Below are 17,997 nucleotides of genomic sequence, written 5' to 3' on the forward strand. Positions count from 1 at the left end.
TCTTAGGTAAACCCCAAGAGTTTAAGTTTAACTTTAGACTTTTTAGGCTAAACCTAAAGCACGAAAAGAAAATCAGATTTAACAAGTCTAGAATATTTACCCTCTCAATTATTGAGACATGGTACGAGTTCTATGTAATTTTCCGGGAAGGCAGAACTGGAAACTTATTGACGCGTAAATCATGATTAAAATGGTACTAGTTTCCTATAGATCTTGGTTTTTGGTAATCCACCTAGGGTCAAATAAAACTCAGGATTCCCTTGAATGAGGTCAGAAAAAAAGGATTGAATAGAAATAAAAAACCTCGCGTGATGTAGCGAAGAGTGAAGCTAAGAGCATGATAGTGTGGAAGATACGCGTGCGCAGCTGTTTTGCCCTCGGCCGCTTAGCGTTGCGTTGAGTTGTCATCAATAGTAGAAGGGACACTCACTTGAGGAGCACCCTTGTGCAGGGAAATGAAACCTTAACCTTATTTATTTTATCCCATGGAAGCCGTTTCACACAATCAAGGCCGTAGGGGGGCGGAGGGTTCGAACCCCCTCGAAATGTTTGTCTGACACGTAAAAAAACTAACAAGAACGAATACAAACAAACTTTTGGCGTGTTTTTAAAGTTGTTATTGTAACCTTCCCCCCACAGAAAAAAAGTTTTATACCTCCCCCCACCCCTAAAAAAATCCCGCATACGGCCCTGCAAATAAAAGTGAATGGACCAAGCTAATACCTTTGTACTATGAATTTATGACGCTCAATTCATTTTTTTGATCCTTGCAGATAATTTAATGTTATATAGCAAGTATATATCGTTGTATTTCCCAAATGAAGCGCTTTTGTACTATTTGTCAATTTTTCTGTGACGCTTATTTAAAAGTTTATTTTTATATTTAATCGCTTTTTATAAATTTGTATTGAAAACGCCTTCATAAACTGCCATATGACATCCAAAAGTGTACTTTTGGTTGCTTTTTCATTAAAAATACTAAAATGCCCTTTTCCATTGAAAAAAGACCTAAAAAACATTTTTTCAAAAAAAAATGACTCATCTGAATAATTACCGAAAACCTCTTACTAAGTTGCTTTCAAAGGGAAGATATTTACGGAAATGTGGATCAGGGTGAAGTGTAAATGTACCTGACGCTGTCTTTAAGCGCAACAGCGATGATTTAAGCAAATCATATTTCTTAAAAATTATCTATCGTTCTGGGGCTGCTTTCATGGCTTGGAAAAACCAATCATAGAACATCTTACTGTCTAAGCCGCATTTACTTTTGGGCGTTTGTTTGGTACAAATCTTAGCCATCCTGTTTTCTATTTTCCTTTTTGTTAAGTTAAAGAAACTTCAGGAAAATCCTTACTGATATCTATACAATGTGTTTATATTCATTATCTTTTGCAAATTGCTAATAAAGGAGTAAATATTTGTTACAAAAAAAAAAAAATCGCAATCTAGGCAGGAGTAAGAAACTAAGGGGGCATGGACGCACCCCTTCAATTCCCAAAACTAGAATTAGCAAGCAGGCGACACAGTAAAGGCGACACCGCTTATTTGAATACTAATTTTTATATCTAAACGCTTTTTATAAATTCTACTTGACAATGTCAACTTGACAATAAAGTGCCACAATAGCACCCAAAAAGTGCAATTTTTTCATGGACATACCAAAAGCGGCCCTTTTCCAATGAAAAGATTCCAAAAAAGGAATTTTCAAAACATAGGCTACGACAAAACTAGGGGGAACTCAGACTATCGGCCTTGGCTTATTCTTCAATTAGTCATGGCTAGATGGAAACTTGATTTGAATTAAAAATTAAGTTGCCATCACCAAATTAGAAAAAGCCAAGAAAGATGGTCTGAGTGAGAGGTAAATCTGGCATAAGCCGTTACCAGAATTGTATAAAAATGATGTCACTCCACATTTCACTTCTTATATTAGATTGAAAATTTCTATTCCAACTACATATAACATAAAAAAAGACACAAAAAAATTCAAGAAACGCCTAACGCACTTCCATAAACAATATATTTCAGAATGTTGAGACGTCAAATGATTTTAGACATGAAAAAAATTCCGTGGCTAAATTGAAGGTTCTGGTTAAATTTATTCACAAACAATTTCAGCTTGAAAGGTGAAACTCCGGCAAGACTCGTATGCAACTTCTCAGACCACACTGGCTAATCATGACAAAACAATGAAAAACTGCTTTTATCCTCGTTTCTCTCTTCTTTACGGCTTTTTATCGACTCATATACAACGCTCCAATTGCAAGCAAAGCATGTGTGATCCAAGAGCGAAAAGCTACAAAGGCTTAAAAACAGCTTAACTTAAGTCATAAGATATGCTTCAATCTTTTGCGATTAGACTTATTTTACTTATATTTTACAGAGGGATCTCCTTGTTAGTAAATGAAAAGCTAATATTAGCTATTTACAGTAGAGTGCGGTAAAGTGAGGTAAAGGTAAAGCGAGGGAAGTGGCGGTTCTGGTCTCTGTTGCGCCAAGAAAAAATCTTGATCACCCCCCCCCCCATCTGTCCCCCAAACATACTCAGGCCGAATTTTAACCAAATATTCATTTGTTAAAAAAATTCAGTTTATTAATTAAGTAATAATTTTTAATTATTATTTTGTAAATATAATCATTTTTTTATTCTGAATTTATTTTTATTTTATCAATTAATTGACAATTTATTTTTTATTAACATCTTAATTTAATTATTATTTAACGTTTTTATTTAATAAAGTATTACAAAGCAATTGAATTGTCATCTCAATATTTCTTCGCTGCTTAGCGCGTACCAGTAATCTGAAGGTCTTTAATATGATTACATAAAAAAACTAGTTTTTTAACTGAACGTAAGGAGCGACATTAAAACTAAAACGAACAGAAATTACTCCGTATATGAAATGGGTTGTCCCCTCTGCAATTCCTCGCTCTTTACGCTAAAGCTTTTAATTGTTTTAAAGAGCAGAATTGTGGCAAAGAGTCAAACTTTAGCGTAAAGAGCGAGGGATTGCAGAGGGGACAACCCATTTCATATACGGAGTAATTTCTGTTCGTTTTAAGTTTTAATGTCGCTCCTTACTTTCAGTTAAAAAAACTAGTTTTTTATGTAATTTCTGAACGTTTTTGAATTAATGCATGTTTGATTTTGGCTCTCCACACATAAATTATTAAAATGAAATTTGCATATTAATTCCTTTTTTTTGGCTAAATGACTTTCTCGATTTTGAGAAATAAGGGGTGGGGAAAGCCTAGTTGCCCTGCAATTTTTCGGTTACATAAAAAGGCAACTATAAATTTTAATTTTCAACGAATGTTTTTATTAGTAAAAAATATACGTAACTTAAGAATTAGCTTACGTAACAAACTTTTATATTCTTAAATTTTTATTATGTATGTGAGGGGGTTTGTCCCCTCGTTAATACCTCGCTCTTTACATTAAATCTTAAGATTTGTCGCAATTCTTTAAGAATGACCACTGAATCCGAAAAGCCGTAGAATAAATAGTTGAAATTACTAAAATACAATAGCATAAAGAGCGAGGTATTTATCTCCTCCTATATACCTCGCTCTTTATGCTAAAATATTTTTAGAACCCCTCATATGCGTAATAATCTCTGTTCGTTTTAAGTTTCAATGCTACTCCTTACTTTCAATTGAAAAACTTTTCCATGTTTATTTTTTCACTGTTTTTTTATAGTAATTTTAGAAAATCCTGCGCCCTTTTCATTGAATATCTGTTCCCCCATGACATATTTCTCCAAGGAAAGATCCTCCCACATAGCTCCCTCCCCTCAACCCAACCCCCAAAACCAAAAAAAAATCCCCTGAAAAACGCTGTACACTTCCTAATAACCATTATTATTTGTAAACACTGGCCGAAGTTTGTAACTTGCAGCCCCTCCCCCAGGGACTGTGGGGGAGTAAGTCATTCCCAAAGACATAGTTATCATGGTTTTTGACTATGCGGAACAAAATGGCTATCTCAAAATTTTGATCCGTTGACTTTGGACAAAAAATGAGCGTGGGAGGGGGCCTAGGCGCCTTCCAATTTTTTTGGTCACTTAAAAAGGGCACTAGAACTTTTCATTTCGGTTAGAATGAGCCCTCTTGCGACATTCTAGGACCACTTGGTCGATACGATGACCCCTGAAAAAAAAAAAAAAAAAAAAAAAAAAAAAACACGCATCCGTGATTTGTCTTCTGGCAAAAAATACGAAATTCCACATTTTTGCAGATAGGAGCTTGAAACTTCTACAATAAGGTTCTCTGGTACGCTGAATCTGATGGTGTGATTTTCGTTAAGATTCTATGACTTTTAGGGGTTTTTTTCCCCTATTATTTAAAATAAGGCAAATTTTCTCAGGCTCGTAACTTTTGATGGGTAAGACTAAACTTGATTAAACTTATATATTTAAAATCAGCATTAAAATGCAATTCTTTTGATGTAGCTATTGATATCAAAACGCCATTTTTTAGAGTTTTGGTTGCTATTGATCCGGGTCGCTCCTTACTACAGTTCGTTACCACGAACTGTTTGACAATGTAATATAACGAAATTTATGCTTTTTCTTCTTTATATAATAAGACGTTCTCCGCGACGTAAGCAAAGTTCTAATATATACAAATTTAAGCGATTTTGAGTTCTCACAGAATCTTAATCAAATTCCATGAAGGTTGGCAATAGAACGCCAAATAATGACATAACTTATCATAATAATTAGATGTGATTAAACATGGTAAAATTCTGGAGGTTAAAAGGAAAAGTCCAAAGCCGAGTAGCAAAATCTAAAAGAAAAGACACAACTTCACAATATGCAGAAGAGATAAAAGATCCCGGAAAGGGCAAAACTTTGAGTGAGGTAAAGTGAGGGCAGTAGGAATTCTGACCTCTCTGAAGTCCGAACAAAATCTTGATTAGCCCACCCGGATCTGTACCCAAAAATTTTGAGGCCAAAGTTTAACAAAATTTGAATTTATAAAAAAAATTCTTAATTGTTACAATATTAAATGAACCATTATTATCATTCAAAAATTTTGTGGCCAAAGTTTAACAAAATTTGAATTTATAAAAAAAAAAAAATTCTTAATTGTTACAATCTTAAATGAACCATTATTATCATTCAATTTTCTTTTATATTTGAATCTATTTTTAATTTAATAATCAATTCATCATTTATTTTTGATTATTATTATCTTAATTTAATTATTATTTTTTTATTTATATTTTTCAATCTATTTCTATTTTATTAGTTATTTTCATTTATTAAGTGCACCCTCCACTTTATTTTGATAAAATAAACTTTCACAATTCCGAAATGATTATAACCGTTAGATTATTTATTTCAAATTTTGCTCCTCAAACATTTCTGCGCACAGGGGGTAAGTGCCCTGTCTGTCCCACCCCTCGAAAACCACACTAAAGAAAGAGGAGGAAAGGCTAGCTGTTTTTCAGAGGAGTTTAAGTGCAATACACTTTTGGCGTACTTTTTAATTATACGGAACACGCCCAATATGTGAAGTATTGGCACACTAGGGGGGAAAGGTAAAGTTTTTGTAACAAGGCCCCTAACCTAACCCCCCTAACGTGCAAATATATAGCCCAAATTATACAAGCTCAATGCATTCTGTCTCAGTCCAATGAATTGCATCACCCGTCACTTGTCTTTGTGGCTACGAAACCGGTTTTCTGAGATCTAACCTAAGCGTAAATCCTTGAGTGTCTTCCGTATAATTAATACGTTTAATTATATTTATTTAATTCAATTTTAGGAACAACGATGTTGGCATGAACGAAATGGTTCAAATCCCCAGAACATATTCTGTACTTCGAATTTCACCATTATATATTCGTACGCATCATGAGAAATACACTGTAATAGATTGTCAATATTGAATACTTTACTTTATTCTAAAAAAATTTACGTATCTTACATCAACAAAACTTAAAAACGTAAAAATAAGGAAATTCCTGTGACTGCAGTCACATTTTAATCCATGACTGCAGTGCTTAACATTTTGTTTTATTCAAGTATTTTGACCTTCTTTTAACCAAGTATTTTAACCTTGTTGCAGTAGTGGCTACCTGTGTTTGTTTTTGTGCTCATATCTTTTTGGGTATGTGCTAGGGTAGTTTTCATATGCTACTGCTATCTTAAAGCTATCGAAGCGAATAAAACTTAGTAGTGATCTACCAAACGAGACTCTGTACTAACAATATGGTTCAAATCTCTTCAGTATATCCTCCAAGTCAAATTGCAAGCTAAATACTACAATAACAAGTTAGAATGCAAGTGAATACTTCGATGTGAAGAAGATTTCACCATGACAACAGGAAAATACGGTGACTCCTTTGTACATTATTTATCCTTCTGATGCCAGATATTTCCTTTTACTCAAATAGGCTGACCTGCTTGTAAAGCAGCACTTGTTACTTAGATTTCTTTGATATTTTATTCTAAACATATTCTAAGGCATTTTTTATTTATTCTATAAGCATGTCTTATAATCATCAATATTATATTTACAAGCCAGTTTTTTGAAAAGAAGATACTTTATTTTGGAAGATTCTAGGCCAACTAGAAGTACCAAGAAACTATAAGATTAGCTGTGAAATAACAGACTGAGACCTATTATGTCCGATCTATTTATTAATATTTAAGATGTCATATTAAGATGTACAAATTACCTTGTTCTGGATTTGCTCTCATGACACTACGCAAGAGGAACACGTAATCAGGTGTATACCCAACCTTCTTTGCATATAACACGATTTTCTGATATTGACCAGTTTCAGCAAAACACTGAATAACCTGGAATAAAACATGAAATTATATAAATATTGATAAATATCCTTTAATTACAAAACCCACAGCCAGCTAGAGTAGCCTAGAGCAGGGTTGCCAACTTGCACACTTTTTGTGTGAAAGGCACCCTTTTTTTACCTCAAAAGGGATGCAGAAGAGTGAAAATCACTCTTTTTGGGTGTCAGTTTTTGTTTTCTTTAAATGTCAGCAGTTGGCATATTTCTCAAAAGAAAATTTAACCCAAGAAATTGGGTTGCCAACTTGCACTTTTTTCATATGAAATGCACTGTTTTTATCTCAAAGGGAGGGCGCAGAAGAGGGGCTGTACAAATTTTTTGACTTGCACTCTTTTTGTGCAAAAACCACTTTTTTTTACCTTGGTTTGCACTCTTTTTAGAAGTCAACCGTTGGAAACCCTGACCTAGAGGGGTTTGTTGAAATTCTCTTAGAGACAAACTTTCAATGAGAGAAGACATTAAACAAAATAAATAACTAATAGCATACTTAAACAAAAGGAAAAAGATATAAACTAATAGCTGGAACAGATAGTAGGCTCACGCTTGACAGATGATTTTTCATTTTTGGTTTGACAAATTGTGCCATTTGTCTTGAATTTCCACCTACATGTGGGGATGCCACTTTGATGACCTCCGTAAACAATTTTAGGAGATGGTTGTTTCAAAATCAAAATTTGTTTCAAAAAAAATTTTTTGAACTTTGAAAATCTTGCCTTTGAACTGCACTAAACGTAATCTTTCAGTGATTAACTCAAACAAAACTATAAAATATATTTTCTTCGGCACACTTCCGAAGAAAGACACACGCAACATGTGTCGAGACCAACTCCGCCACGCTTGATACGGTTTCCGTTACGCTTGGCACACTTCCTCCACGCTTTTCCACGTGCCAGCTGGTGCACGTGATTCCTGGAAGTGGGCACCCTCTAGTTTAAGATAGATATGGGTTTTTGCCATACGTTTAGCTGGATGAAGAGATGCGCTTGTTGATGAATAGATACGCAATAGGAAAAGAATAAACTTACTCTTTCTATTTGTGTATGTTTTCAGCCTATTTTCAATGTATTTTCCAGCATAAAAAACTAAAATACAAAGCAAATTTCTAAAATATTATTTGGCAAATAATAACAGCCCACCAGTAGAGGAAGTTATTTAAGAGAGAAGAGGATTTTTAAAATATAAAATAGGTTTTGATCAATTTATTGATTAGTCGTTGTATTTTAACATTTTGGGGAGACCCCGGGCCAAGAGCCCGAGTAGACTGCTAGTCTTTCGGCTCACCCTCAGAAGTCAACTGACCTGCAAAGTTTCCACTTAGTTTGCTACCGACAGTCAGGTTAGGTAGTCAAACAATAAAACTCAAATCACGCAAAATCATTTAGGAGGATTAAGGGTGGGAAGGGAGGGGGAGGGGGGTATTTCTGTTACCTTTCTGTTAAGTTTCTTTAAGTGCGTTCTTTGTTAACGTTTCTAGCATATGTAATAACGATTTAATAGCAATAAGAGCTCCAATAAGAACTCCTTACAATGCAAACTATTAATAAGGAGTTCCATATTTTGACAACATTGTCGTAACTGTCCATTCACATAACTAAAGCTTTGAGCCAACAGGACAATATAAAGGAATTAAAGATTGCAAATTACGGTTATTTTAATTAACGTGAACCTTTAAAATAACGACAAATATTAGCCTTGTGCTGGTGTAGTGCAAGTAACTATGCTTACGAATCGGGAATCAATCCCGATTGCCCAATCCCGCACTGCATGAGGAAATTTAGGTTATGTCATAATCGGCAATTTCACAATCGGCAATTTTTTATTTAATTTCTATTCACGCTACCAGTATAATTAATATCTCAAAGACTGATCTTTTGCCCTTTGTTTAAAACAAAGGGCAAAAGCCTTTGTTTTTTTCGCCCTTTCTCGCCAATATAAACAAACGATCAACAATTGTGGTTGGTCAAGTTTTTTCAATTTTAGAGTTTTTTTCTCCCCATTAAATCTCCCCTCACTACAAATATGCTCTAAATTGCCCATTGTTTACATATGGTCTTTTACTAGAAAGTGAAGCAAAAGAAGCTATTCCACTCCCAAGGGTTGGTCTGAAAGGCCCCTTCCCCCCCAAAAGAATTTGGAAAAATCAAATCGTCCACGGTAAATTCTCTCACTCAAAAATCGTTCTGACACCCCCCCCCCACTCCTCGTCTTTTTAAAACCCTTCTTTGCACTAGGTCTCAAAAATCATACTGCTTATAGTACAAAAGTTATGGAAAGTAACTTTATTTTTCCAAACATTTGAGCACTAATATACTCAGTTTTAATCCGCATTTTAATCCGTAAAGCTGCCACACAAATACGGATTTTATTCATTTCCAAATTTCTTATTCTTTCTTTTTCTTTTTAACTTTCTTATTTTTCTTTTTTTTTCTTATTCTTTTTCTTCGACTTCTATGTCAAAATATTTAAAAATACAGAGGATCTAAAACAAAGATTTTACAACGTCAAACCTACACACCCTCCAAAAACTGCACCCCCCCCCCGAAGATAGATTAAGATTTCACGGACTGCCTTCACAATTTAATCATATTTATGTATCAAAAAACTCATGTCAAGCTTTATTCGTCAGAGCGTCTTCCTCTCAGGAAACAAACACACTTTTTAACAATTTAAGTAAAACACTAAATTTCAAACGAAAACAATATGCTGAAATAGATGCAAAAATCCAAATAAAGTTATTTTTAAGGTATTTTCAAGGGTTTGTCTTCAAGTAAATATAACATGCACCACCTATTAACAAAGCAAATATTTTCATCAAAACAGTTTCTATGAAAATCAGCTCATAGAAGGATCGATGGCCTATAGAAGTTCATTTTTATCGAAGAAATGCTTAAACACTGTCACTACCATAGAAAAATGGACCCAAGCCCTTAAATTATTACAGACAAAATTTAACCGAAAATTAACGGTACAAAAATGACAGCTTCAAGCTATTTATTCAAAAACGCCCGTTAGTAAATGAAAGACAGGCAACAAAAAATAAACTGATTAGTTTAAAAACACTTTAAATTTTATTTGGAAAAGGAAGGGGAAGAAAAACTCCCATTTTTCGGAAGCACCTTCTCATTTATATTAGTGTGAATTTTTGAATTATTGGAGGAGGCTGACCCCTAGTTATGTCTCCTTTTGCTATGGTTGACTTATTTGTCACCAAGTTGTATCGTGAAGAAAAAGTCAACTTCAAGACCATACCAGGTGAGGTACGTACACAGAACAAGGTGCAGTTCGGTTCCTGTTAGCCCCCTCCCTTGGAGAAGTGGGTATAAAGAGTCCTGGAAGTGTCTCTTTTAGTGTCAAAGTGCCTGTCATTACCATTACACAAAAACGAAAAAACCTCGCTAAAATCCACGTTGTCTGTGGTCTATTAAAACTAGATCTACGTTGCATGGGCAACGTGAGTTCTTGTGGCAACGTTTGTTTGGCTTCACCGAGCAAAGTGTTGCGAGAGCAACACTTTGGTTTTGTTTCCTCGCTTCGATTAACCGTTGAAGTTGTTAATCTGTGAGGATCTTAACATAGACAAGCCCCCTACATGTCTTACCACTGGAACCAAATTGGCCTTACCATCAAATACACCGGAAACAAATAATAGGTACACCAACTAGCAAAAGTTGCGAACCCCTCATTGCCGAATATGATTATGAGCTAACAGCCGACTGTTGCTTAAAACTCCCCTATATGTCTCACAATTGGTATTGGTGTATTTTTGGTTTCAGTGCGTGCCTTACTACTGAAGTTGTCAACCCCATTAAACTTTCAAACTGGTACATCTCATGAAAGAATGTTTCTACCAAAACTGGATGATATATACTTTGATCAGCTCATCAAGAGCTATCGACTGCCGTCGAAACAAAAAAATCTATTTGTCTTAGTTCAAAAGTTGACTTTTTGCCGTAGGCCAAGTTTCTAACGTCATCACTTAGAAAGGAGCAAAGGATAAACTATAATTTCTTTAGCAATGAGAGAACTTTGAGAGAGAAGAGGCACATCTGATACCATTTCTTTAGTGCAATCCCAAGTGTGGAAAATCGAATGATAAACTCAGCTGAAATCACTAACCGAAATAGGTAGAAACAATAGATGGCAGCACTTTCAGACCCGTGGGAAGATTCCCCTTTTTTTCTGTAAATTTTTAAAGAAGATATATTGGCTGTGGGGCCGGGTAACTGCCGCATATATTTAACACTTATAGATTTTAGTCCATCTTCACTTTGAAACTGGTGCCTGCATGCTTGCCTTCTAGAACAGAGCTGTCATCTCGAAAGCAGAAACATGGTTTGTTGAAACGAAAGCTTGACTGCATAGCTTCAGATAGTTCTCTCTGACATAGGCTATAAAACTCCACTTCACTTCACACTCGATAGCTCTGGCTCAAGGACAAGCAAGAACCATCCTTTTTGGCCCCAGGCAAGAGTTCTAGGAAGCTTTCCAAAATGCAAAGTCATATTCATCAATCCGGCCTAAGGTCCACACTTTCCGTAAAAACCGCAGAGGTTAGACCCTTACCACTTTCTAGGTATAAGCTGAAATCGGGGTGCTAGGAAAAAACAAACAAAAAACAACAAAACCAAAGTGCTGCTCTCGCAACACAAATACTAGGTCCTCTGGGGAAATATTACATCTGATACCTCCCAGCGGCTGGTACCCAGCCTACCAAGCGACCCAGCCTAGTATTTTATTTCTATAAATTTATTTATCAGTTAACCCATTGATTAAACCACCTCAGATTTTTACTGGAAAAGGAGGGGGAGCAAAAGGAGCAGGAACAAATATCTCCCATTTTAAGGAGCATTTTTTCCTTCAAATTTGCATGATTTTTTGAATCTTGAGGGAGCAGGGATGTCCCCTAGTTCTCCCAAGAAGAAGTTTGCTTATGGAAAGAAAACCAAACATAAATGACAGATATTTAAGACGGCTAAAAGGATGCTCATTCTTTATCTATAAACATAAGCTGTCTTATAAATTTGATATCATTCAAGAGTTGTCTTAATATCTCACTTTCTTTAAACGAGCAACTCGTTGCCATGATTATTGCATTAAACTTTAATTTCAAGTTTTAAAGTGGTAAATCAGCAATTACATTTAAATAAGAAATCCTGTCGTGAATTCAAATCATCTTTCCTATCTATCATTCACATATCTATTTATGCAAATTTGTTTCTTTTCCTTTTCTTTATATTAAACTTAAAATTTCTTTAAATTAAAATTAACATTTCTTTATATTAAACTTTAAATTTATAGTATATATTATACCCCAAAATACCTTCGCTTCATTCCAGGGTGGTTAAGAAAATTCTGGTATGAATTCATTTCCTCCGTCCTATACATCTTTGAAGACTCTAAAATAGTGCTCCTTCATTCTACGGCGGAAAATAGCAACTTCAATTAAATTAAGAAATTGTGGCGTGATTTCAATCCCCCCTTCATTTTTACCCTTTACAGAATCACATACGTCAAATTACACGTTCCTACAATCCGTTGTAATTTTGCGTCTGGTAGATATAGTGTGCATATAAGTAATTCATCACTATTTGTAAAGGGAAATAAATGCAAAATCACTTTATGGGTCTTTGCGTATTTCGTAGCCCAATTAATCTTTACTTTTGAGAACCAATCTTTAGTTTGAGAACGAAAGCAAACTAAGGTGTAGACCAGTGATAGCAGCAGATGGAGTCAAGAGAACAAAATAAAATGGAATAAAAAAGAAAATCGAGCCAAATACAGAAAAACCATAAGCCTCAGTGAAAAAAACGTCAGAGTATAAATTTTTTTTTAGTTACTATCACGACCCATGAAAAAAAAATAACCCCACCTCTCCACCGAAAAACAGACAAAAATAACCTCACCAATATAGAATACAAAAGTCAGAAACTTCTTCAATTAAGGTGCTTTAATTCGGTCTTCATTGAATCCGATGATGTAGATCAGGAACGTAAGCAAAAGGAGGGGCAAGAGGCCCCTCCCCTATATCGAGAATTTTTACAATTCTTTTTAAATGAAGTGCCACTATAATGATTAATTTTGTATTAAAGGTTGATTTTTATTTTTGGCATGTCACATTTAAAAAGTCTACCCCTTTTTAATAATTCTTCAATGTAAAATAGCACCTACTCAATTTGAGCCACTCAAAAGTGATTCAAATTAATTTAGAGCCAAGTTAATATTTCTGAAACTATGCACTTAGGAAACGTAAAAATCATTAACATAATTGACTATTATCAAAATTATTAACAATATTATTAAAATTATCCATAAAAATAAAGAAATGTGATGACCACATATCCTTCTAACCTTCATAGGAACATTAGCTCTGAGGTATACAGACAAAGCCAGAGTTGCATCAGATTGTTTGACCAAGTCACCAAGCTCTTCGGAGCACTCGAGTTTCTCTTCCTTGAGCCATTTTTCAATAAGCTGCTTTCGTTGTTGAATGAGAACTGGTCGACAAAGTTCAAGAGATTCATGCCTGTTGAGTTGACCCTTAAAGACACAAAGAGGAAATTTAATTTTAGTGTAAAAATCAAAGCAACGATTTAGCCAATGCTTCCAAAATACTACGCATGATCTAAGAGGCAGCAACACATACAAACTTGCAAAAAATATATTAATAATTATTTAAGAGTAAATAGGGAGGAACTGATGAGTGTGGATACTGGAAGAAGTCTTACGAAAAACTTTTCCTTAATAAATATAATCTTAGAAACAAAAAGTTGTCAAACGAGAAGAGAGTTGACTCCATTAAGACCCCCCCCCCCGAAAAAAAAAAAAGACGACTACAGGGCTGCCACAGGTTACAGGAGTAAAAAATAAGGACTTTTTGGGTGTAAAAATGGACCTTTAGGGACCTTAAATCTTCCCATTTAATCTTTCCTTACGACATCCTTCCACCCCAACAGGGTATGACCTTCCTTTCGTAAGGCCTTAGACGGTCGGTAAAAGAGGACAATCTTTGGCAATTTGTCACATTTTATCCAAAGAACACCATTTTCCATTTTTATCACACCATTTTTACACCATTATTTATCCATTTCACACCATTAGCGAAAGACAAATGGCAATAATGTTTATAAAAGACAAACTAGCTTATGAACAACAAATCGGAACAAATAATAATAATAATAATAAAAAAAATCAAATTCTTGAAAGGCCATATATAACTTATGGTCTAAATTACAAACCAAGTAAGAGGCATATTAAGCGCGCACACAAGACGGCCTCTTTACTCATCAAATTCATTATTCTTTTCGTTATTAGTAAATCACAAACCATCATTTAAATAAATATTATCAGTTCCTTTTTTTGGTTCAGCAGCGTTTGTTTTTGTTTTATCTTTTAGTTCCTTCAATTACTCGGACGAAATAAGTTGTATTACTCATAGATTTATTTACATGTTCCGTTTATAATCGTTAGTCAATAAAACTAATTGGCTCGACAAACCATCGCCAAAACACATAGAAAATGGTTTACGGCTTGGAGTAGGGTTTGCTTACGCGAGGAGTTTATATCAGTTGCGAATGGGATAGGATATTTGGAAGAATGCCAGTCTCTAATATTGGTCTCAGGGACCCAAAGAAGCCAGTTCCTAATATTAATATCAAGGATCTAAAGAAGTTACTCCTTTGGCATAAGGCTACTCCTTAATATTGGTCTTAAGGACTTAAAGAAGCCAATCCCTAATATTAGTCTGAAGCATCTAAAGAAGCCACTCCCTAATATTGGTCTCAGGTACCCAAAGAAACCAATTCCTAATATTAATCTCAAGGATCCGAAGAGGTTACTACATTGGCAGTATGCCACTCCCTAATATTGGTCTCAGGTACCCAAAGAAGCCAATTCCTAATATTAATCTCAAGGATCCATAGAAGTTACTCCCTTGGCAGTATGCCACTCCCTAATATTAGTCTTAAGGACTTAAAGAAGCCAATCCCTAATATTAGTCTCAAGGATCTAAAGAAGCCACTCCCTAATATTGGTCTCAGGTACCCAAAGAAGCCAATTCCTAATATTAATCTCAAGGATCCAAAGAAGTTACTCCCTTGGCAGTATGCCACTCCCTAATATTGGTCTCAGGTACCCAAAGAAACCAATTGTAAATATTAATCTTAAGGATCCAAAGAAGTTACTCCCTTGGCAGTATGCCACTCCGTAATATTGGTCTTAAGGACCTAAAGAAGCTAATCCCTAATATTTAATCTCAAGGATCTAAAGAAGTTACTCCCTTGGAATAATGTCACTCCCTAATGTTTGTCTCAAGGACCAAAAGAGGTGACTCCCTGAAATTGGGCTCACGGACCTAAAGAAGCCTCTCCCTAATATTAGTCTCAAGGACCATCCTAAAGAAAAACCAGGATATAGATATCATAACTTGTACGATAGATATAAGAGGTTATTCCAGCCAAAATGAAGTTTTTTTTTTACAAAATAAAAGCTTACAAACTGAAAATAAACTACAAAAAAAAAACCATAAAAATATGGCAGGCCGAAGACAATTTCAATACCTCACATTCCACCCGCCATTAAAAATGACTAAATGTAAGAAAAAAGGTCAGGCCATTTGCCCTGTGGTGTCTAACCATGGCAGCAAGCAGGAAATCTTTTATACCCTCGTTAGTTGACTGGTACAGTACAAATGGTAGTGGTAGTTGGATATAGTCGGTTTCTTAATCCACTTGAGTGCAGCAGGCAATCTACTTTTAAAAAGGCGTCGGAATTTATTTTAATCCGTTTATGACTATCGGTAGTGTAATACTTGTCACGACCCACAACGAGTTTTCTGTTGCAGATTTTTGTTTTCAAAATATAAAAAATTATGAACTAGTTTTCGGCAAATGATTCCTTATGGTTCGGTGATCCTTTTTTGAGCTACTGACCGGGTTGTTTCTAATCAGCAAAATTAATTAATTATCATTTAGTTTCTCTTTTTTATTTCGTTGATGATTTTAACCCATAACTATATATTTATTTGAGGATAATGGAAATTATCCCATTTGAGCGTGCGATTACTTGTTTTGAAATAAATCCTTTAACCAACTTAGGAAAACCCGAATTCAAGGCAGTATCCAGGGTTTTGTTTAGGGGATGGGGGGATGCAATGTGTTTTTATGCATTTTTATTACATTTTTAAAGTTGGACAGACATCTCGGGAGTGGGGGGCAAAACCTCTATTCGCCCCTGGATACGCCTTCGTCTAAGTTATAAATATAATAAGAAATACAATAGACAGTGGAAATGATTAATACAAAAGTGCAAGTACCAAAAAAGAACCAAGAGATTAAAATCTCATCATTTGTATTACCACCAATCCTTAGTATGATGACAAATTATATCTCAAGCTTAAAAAGGGGTTCATTAAAGTAATTGAAAAATAAAATTAATTTACTCTCATTTCCATACATTAAAGGAGTCTACATCCTTTATAACCACTAAAAGTAGAAGTCCTTTTATTCACTTAAAACGGTTTAAACTTATTAAAATAGTTTTCATTTAAGAGCAGGGATTACAAACCACTCCGCGCACAAATCCATCGTAAACAACCCATTAACAGGTTCCTAATTGTAGCTCAAAATTGAGCAACAGAAACATAGTAATTGAGAAACAAAAAAAATCTTAACAACTGTTTTTGGGAAACTATTTTCTACCGTAAAAGAACCTACAAATTTTAAAAACGAGAAGACTTAGAGCGAATTCAAAAACTTCGTAATAATTAATGACTAAATAACTGTGTAATGCAAAAAAAAAAAAAAAATCCCGCAAATATGTTAAAATACCGTAAAGTAAAAATCCTTTACAAAAGCTTTTAGACTATAATGACAGTTTTGTATGCAACCTGGTAGAGTTCACTATAAAGTTGAAATATTTAATACACATCTGACTCTGATTTAATATTTTATTTAGCATGTCATTTAATTAAGATCCAAATCAGAATATAATCCTTTCCCTTCGCACAACAATCGAAACTAAACCTTTAGTTTTCTTTGTGTTGAATGGTTTAAGGTGTTTCAATTGTCCCAATTGTTGCTGAAAATTGAATGGCAGAAACACAGTAATTGACCAACAAAATAATACCTAACAACAGTTTCTGGGAAAATATTTTCTACCAGGAAAGAACCTTCCATTTTTTAAAAACGAGAAGAGAGAATTTATGAACTTTAGAATAATGAATAAATAAATAACTTTGAAATGAAAAGAAACTCAATATTTAATTAAAACTATTATAAATAAACCAAAACCCGTTTATATGAAAAAGATAGATAAATAAATAAATAACTGCATTAAAGTAATAATTGATAGATAAAAATATAAAAAGGAATAATAATAACAAATCCAGTCTCCATCACTTTTCAATACTCAACTACCGCTCCCCCACCCCACCCTGCCCTTCCAATCCCTCCTTAGTCCCTGCTCACCCTTACCTTCACAGTCCTCATTACCTCTCCAGCTCTTCTTTCTCCCCTACCCAACCTACTAGCCATAATAAAATTCAGGAAATCCCTCCCCCCCAAAAAAAAATTTTTTAATTCTTTTTAAACCGAGGTACTTGTTCCACCACCCTAATGCTTAATGGTAGCTCATTCCATACAGACGGACCAATGTGTTTCATTGAAGATACTGCAGTTTGTAATCTGTTACCTGACTTAAAATAAGGAGCTTTTGACATTTTTTTTCGACATTTTTCACCAAAAAGGCGAAAAAAAATTACTAACAATTTTATAAAACATTTTAGTTCATAAAATTGTTTCTAATAGATTTTTGTCAGGAGGACAGACAGGCCAGGCGACAGACCTTTGGAGGATGCTCATTTAGGAAATTGACTATTTTTATACGACGAAAGCGATTGGACATTAATCAGTCCCTCTCTTAAAACTGGTACCAAGCACGTGTATATATACAATGAACAAAAAGGATTATATAAAAGAAAAGAAGAATTTCATTGAAAGTTGGATTATTCTAAATGGAACTTAAAGTAAAAGAAACTGATATAGCAGTAGTTATATTTTTTAAGCTATTCTAAACAGTATAATAGAAACTTTTACTTTTCTTTCTTGTTTTCGAGACTTTTTAATTGCTGTATCTTTATTACAAGGGTCAGTTCTTAGCCCCTTTATATTCAATAATGC

General features: G+C 34.5%; 1 protein-coding gene across 1 annotated transcript in view; it reads right to left on the reverse strand.

Annotated features, from left to right (window-relative positions):
* The window catches only part of LOC136034070 (clathrin heavy chain 1-like), a 150,949-nt gene that overhangs the window by 85,233 nt on the left and 47,719 nt on the right, over positions 1 to 17,997 (reverse strand). Inside the window, exons 8-9 of the mRNA XM_065715188.1 lie at positions 13,172 to 13,360; positions 6,689 to 6,812 (exon numbers count right to left, since the gene is read on the reverse strand). Coding sequence (XP_065571260.1) covers positions 6,689 to 6,812; positions 13,172 to 13,360 — 313 coding nt within the window. The remainder of the gene's footprint in view (positions 1 to 6,688; positions 6,813 to 13,171; positions 13,361 to 17,997) is intronic.

Source organism: Artemia franciscana, chromosome 12 (assembly GCF_032884065.1).
Source record: "Artemia franciscana chromosome 12, ASM3288406v1, whole genome shotgun sequence".
NCBI lineage: Eukaryota > Metazoa > Arthropoda > Branchiopoda > Anostraca > Artemiidae > Artemia > Artemia franciscana.